Source organism: Microtus ochrogaster, chromosome 18 (genome assembly GCF_000317375.1).
Source record: "Microtus ochrogaster isolate Prairie Vole_2 chromosome 18, MicOch1.0, whole genome shotgun sequence".
Classification (NCBI taxonomy): Eukaryota; Metazoa; Chordata; class Mammalia; order Rodentia; family Cricetidae; genus Microtus; species Microtus ochrogaster.
In genome coordinates this window covers 14,126,169-14,131,655 of record NC_022020.1, presented here as the reverse complement: position 1 = coordinate 14,131,655, position 5,487 = coordinate 14,126,169, and the positions used below count along the sequence as shown (strand labels likewise).

The window sequence follows — 5,487 nt, the reverse complement described above, 5'->3', positions numbered from 1 at the left end:
ATCTATCTATCTATCTATCTATCTATCTATCTTTAATATGTAGAGAAAGAAAGATAGACACACATAGATATAGATTTTAAGAGGCTAATCCATTCTAAGTCTTTGGTAGTTGAGGCTAAACCAGACCTGAGAGTTTCCAGCAATAGTTTCTTTACTATTCACCACCACAATACCCTCTTTATTCTTGTGCAAGCATATGTTTATCAATCCTTGTAGGAAAACCTGGTTTTAATAAACCCAGGAACAAGCGTAAATGATAGTACTCATGTAGGTAATTAGCACAAACAAATGGAACACTTACAATTGCATTTCTTCTGCACAAATCTCAGCTTGCATGCTGTTCTGTAGGTGGAGAGTCGGATACGATCCAGATCTTGAGCCCCTAGTATGGGAAAAGAGTATACATATGGTATGCCATTTGTATAGATAGGAGCTTGCAAAGTTTGTAAACAAAACAACTGCAGATATAATCCATATGCTTATTGGTACTTCTGTTGCAATATAAATACTAGTTTAAGACTTGGGTCTATTCATGTTCCCAGGGCACAGAACTCTGGTATTCAGTGAGACTGCCAACCATGATGATGGATCAAGGAACACAACCACTCCCTGCTGTGTCTACCACTCCACAGAACAATATACTCAAGCTGTGACTTAAGTAATGGAAAGATGATATCAGAAATGATCACTGAATAAATGAGCTTTTAAATTCATCATTGTCATTGGAACATAGTTGTTAGTTGAAAAGATTGAATAATGAGTATTTTTTTTCTGTGAGACCTTCTACCAAGTGCTTCAGGAAACCTCAGTTTTCTCATTTACAAGGTTGGGATAATGATACATTGGCTATTTCACATGATTTCTGGAAAGGCAAACGAAGGAGATTCCTGATGCTCTAATGGAAGAGTCCTGCATTTGTGCTAATGTGTATCTTGAAACCTCAGAGGGGAGACTCTTTTCCAAAACCAACTTCCGCTCCTGTTCTGTGACAACCAGTTCCACCTAGTATTGTAGGAACATGTCCCCACATTCTTAATGTGTCCTTGTTCTACTTTTCCATTCAAGAATCCATCATGAATCTTGATGCCAAGACAGTAAGTAGTTCTGAAAACCCTGCTCAGAGTTTATGTCCCACCATATTCTAACCATCTTACCCACCCAGTAATGTTTTATAGTGACCCACCTAGAGTTACTGGGATGTCCCCTCACAGCCCACTGAGCTCTAGTGTTCCTCCTACCCTCCCTGATTGGGCCAATTGCTAGGCCATCTCCCAAATAAGCAAGACTCTAAACAGATGCCTGCTTTTAAGTATTTTGTTATTCACAATGGAAATAAAAGCACATAGCTATATTTGGATACATATTAGAGCTTTCTCTTAATGAATGGGGCTCACATAACTGCTATACAAATGCTTGAAAATAGAACAGCAGGTATATGGACTCTTCCTGAAGCAGAAGGACTAGCAGGCCAATAAAATGCTTTTGCAAAGAATCAGGATGGCTTCATAAGTACCCCCCACTGATGGAGTTCCACATTTCACTGACTCTAAAGATTCACTTGGACATATTGTTGTCTACTGTCCAGTTACTGGTTTGTTAACTACCAACCACTTATTCTTGTGAAGTGATATTGCTTGACAAGCAGGCTTCTTGATACCAAGGTAAAGGTTTCTCAGTACAGGGTTTCAAATAAAAATGTTCTTAGGAAAAAGACATTCAACTTTCAACAAATGGCCATGTAGGATTATTTCCAAAGAAAAGGAAGATTGGAATTTAGTGAAATTATGTATTGTTTGGCCTTTACTAATTAATTCTATCACTTCTTATTTGTGTGAACCTCAGCAACATTTTACTTTCCATCTCTAGATGGCCAAGTATGAGATGGGGATAAAAAAAGATAAACTTAAGTTAGCAATAGTGTAGTTCTGACCTCTGTTCTCAGTACACAGTGAACAATTAAAGCAAACACACTGTCTTAAAAGGCTTCCTGGGCTAGTTCTGAACAGCAGTGGATAATAGAAAGCATCACTTTACATGTGAGTTTTCCTCTATTGCCTCATCACTACAGCCCCCCTGGTCCAGTTCTCACAACTGGAACTGCAGAAATGTTTCACCCTGCCGATTGACAATTTACTTCTCAATATTTGGTGGCTACTCTCATCATCATAAGCATTGCAATTATAGACAAGAGGCTTTGTCACCATAAACTTTGAAGCTGAACTGGGGAGAGAGCTTTCACTTTTTAGATGTTGGTTTGAAGATGTTCAGCTCCAGTCATGTCAGATAGTCATAGTGTTCATCATGCAGTGTGGCATACAAAGGGCACAGATACACAGGGTTGCTGCTATTATTATCAGGCATGTTGCTTCTGTGAGTTTCTTTGTGATGACTTTGATTCTCCCTCCCGGACTCATACTATTCTTCCTCCCTCTCCACCAGGATTCCGGGAGCTTGGCCCAATGCATGGCTATGAATGTCTGCATATATTAAGATTTTCTTTTTATTTTCTGGCTTTGCATTAAAGATAGGACTTTGTATCTATTTAGATAGTTTATTCTAATTTTCTGTCCTAATTAACCTGCATATCATTTTCAAATTCATTATTTTCTTCTGGCATGTCAAAGATCCTTCCTATGTTAAAGTCTTTGGTCAATCTGATAGGACCTTGTTGGAAACAAACTCTCTAAGATGCCAATGGCAGAGTGTAAGAAACACCTGTGTGCTGAATCTGCCTTTTTACTGCATGAAATTTTACTGGTGTTTAGTTTGGCTTAGCAGTAAAGAGTTCCCATATCTGTAAAATAATGCTTTCAAAGAAAAAAAAAAGGAGGTGTATATTCTTTGTATACGTTCATCAAGAAAAATACATTAAAGTTGGTCATAATTGTATCTACCTGTCATCCCATCACTAAGGAGGATGAAGTGGGAGGAACATGTTTAAGGTTAGCCTGAGCTACAGAGCCTGCATCAAAATAAAACAAAGTAAAACAAACAAACAAACAAACAAACAAAACCATAGAAGAAGATGTAGCCTCAGTTGGTAGAGTACTTGCCTAGCATGCACAAAGTCTTGGATTTGATCCCTAGGTACCACACACACTGAGCAATGGGGTTCAGTTCTATGTAGCTGGATGTAGGAAGACTATCAGAAGTTTAAGGTCATTCCAGGCTACATAGCAATTTTAAGGCCAGCCTGAGCTATGAAAGACCCTGTATCAAAACAACAACAACCAAACAAAACAAACCAAGAACAATGAGTTAAATACCAGTTGGTACACCAAGATTGTGACCTAGCACACAATGATGTCTGTTAATTTCAGCAAAACCTTAGCCAAAGTCTGAGAAGGATACCCTTGTACTTCTGTGCCTCTCTCCCTTGTAGAGGTCCTCGGGTGTTTTTGTAAAAGTGCATTTCTACGGGATGAGGTAAAGAAGGATACAAATACGATGTGTGGGGATAGAGAATCACCTACGGCTCTCTTCTTGTCACCATTATGTAGGTCTAACTGATGCTGAAGAGCAAAATAAAGGGACTTAGATGTCTGTAAATGGTTCCTAGTCATATACATTCTTCGTGTCTGATTATGTAAAATCTAATATTAAAGGGTTTTTGGTAAACAAGCAACAAAATACAGCTTTGCAGATACAACAGCCGGCTGCTTCACACAGACAATGGGGGCGGTGCTATGGGAACCGTGCTGGATTTGGTGAACAGACACTGTGGCATGCTCCGTAGAGTTTATTTTTTTTTTAAGCTCTCAAAAATAAATTTAGCTTTCTCTGTCTTAATAAATTATGAACTTAATTTAATTTCACTTGAGTGGTGTTTTGTTGAATGCCTATGAATGTTCTCTCTGTCTTCGTCTAAGTCTTTGATTAAAACCAATGGCCTAAGCAGAGCCACACATAGAGCCTCTGTGCTCCCGGAGGTCAGCCTTCCTCCAAGGCTGACTGAACCATTGATTGTTGCCCTACATGATCATAATACTACCTGTGAGTTCACTTCACTGTGACCCGGCTCACTTTTGTCCAACATATGCATAGTCTAGGAGCCTTTTCAACACTTTGTTGAAACTAATGTTAACATTTATGTAATGGCATTTTTTTTTTCTGATTTAGAATTCTGGTGACCTTATTAAAGAGAAAAATGTTTTATTTACTATTTTATTAAAATATGGGATTTAAATAAATGATAAAAGGAACCATGAAGAACGTTCTCCCATTGAATTCTTCTCTGGTAGGGGAATGCTTTTTTTCATTTTATTTTATTATCCACTAATGGTGTTTGTTTCTTTTTAAATTACATCAGTGGTATATAAGTCTTTAAAACTTGAAAATTCAGCTCACTCAAATGATATCAGGCCTGCTTCACACATATATACAGTGAGAGATAAATAATGAAAGGCAGTGATAGATACCATTCTATATCTGTATATATTTGAAAAATATAATAAAACCATAAGGTATATGTATTTAAGGAAAAATGCTCTTGAACTGTCTCCTCAAACCTCTCCTACCCATTTCATGGTTGGAAGATGTGTTGGAAACAGGAGCAAAGATGTATGTAAGAAATCACACACATTCACAGCTATCAGTTACAAGCCCTGTGTTTCCTCTTTTAATCCACCTGTCTCAGTTAGGTTTCTATTGCTGCAACAAAGCACCAAGTTGGGGAGAAAAGGGCTTATTTGGCTTACACTTCCTTATTGCTGTTCATCACTGAGGGAAGCCAGGATATGAACTTAAACAGGACAGGATCCTGGAGGCAAGAGCTAATGCAGAGACCATGGAGAAGAGCTGCTTCCTGGTTTGCTACCCATGGCTTGCTCACCTGCTTTCTAACCCAGGATCACCAGCCCAGGTATGGCACCTTCCACACCGGGTTGGACCTTCCCCTGTTGTGGGGCAATGCTCTTGCACACTGTAAAGATTTGCCACTCATATTGGTTTACTAAAACACTGATTGGCCAGTAGCCACAGGAAGTATAGGGAGGATAACCAGACTAGGAGAATTCTGGGAACAGGAAAGGCAGAGGCAATCACCAGTCAAACATAGAGGAAGTAAGATGAGAATGTCTCACTGACAAAAGGTACCAAGCCACACGGCTAAACATAGATAAGATAGATATGGGTTAATTTAAGTTGCTAGTTAATAAGCTTGAGCTAATAGGCCAAACAGTTTATAATTAATATAAGTTTCTGTGTGTTTCTTTGGAACTGAATGGGTGCAGAACTAGGTAGGACAGAAACTTCTGTATATACGTATACATATACATACATATTCTGTATACACTCTGTCTATACTAATTCAGAAAACACTTTACAGTTGGATCTCATGGAGGCATTTCCTTCACTGAGGCTCCTTCCTCTCTGGTGAGTAGCTTGTGTCAAGTTGACACACAAACAGAATAGCATCTTTTCATGTTTTTCCCTTCCATTTTTCTTTGTCTTTCTCTCAAACATATTCTCATTAATTTTCTTTTTTTT

The 5,487-nt window shown here is 38.4% G+C and overlaps 1 protein-coding gene across 10 annotated transcripts in view; it reads right to left on the bottom strand.

The window, feature by feature from the left end:
* The window catches only part of Dtna (dystrobrevin alpha), a 370,950-nt gene that overhangs the window by 119,805 nt on the left and 245,658 nt on the right, over window positions 1-5,487 (bottom strand). For all 10 annotated transcript variants that reach the window (XM_026783424.1, XM_026783428.1, XM_026783427.1 and 7 more), the window contains exon 4: window positions 302-382. In XM_026783424.1, the coding sequence (XP_026639225.1) occupies window positions 302-382 (81 nt within the window). The remainder of the gene's footprint in view (window positions 1-301; window positions 383-5,487) is intronic.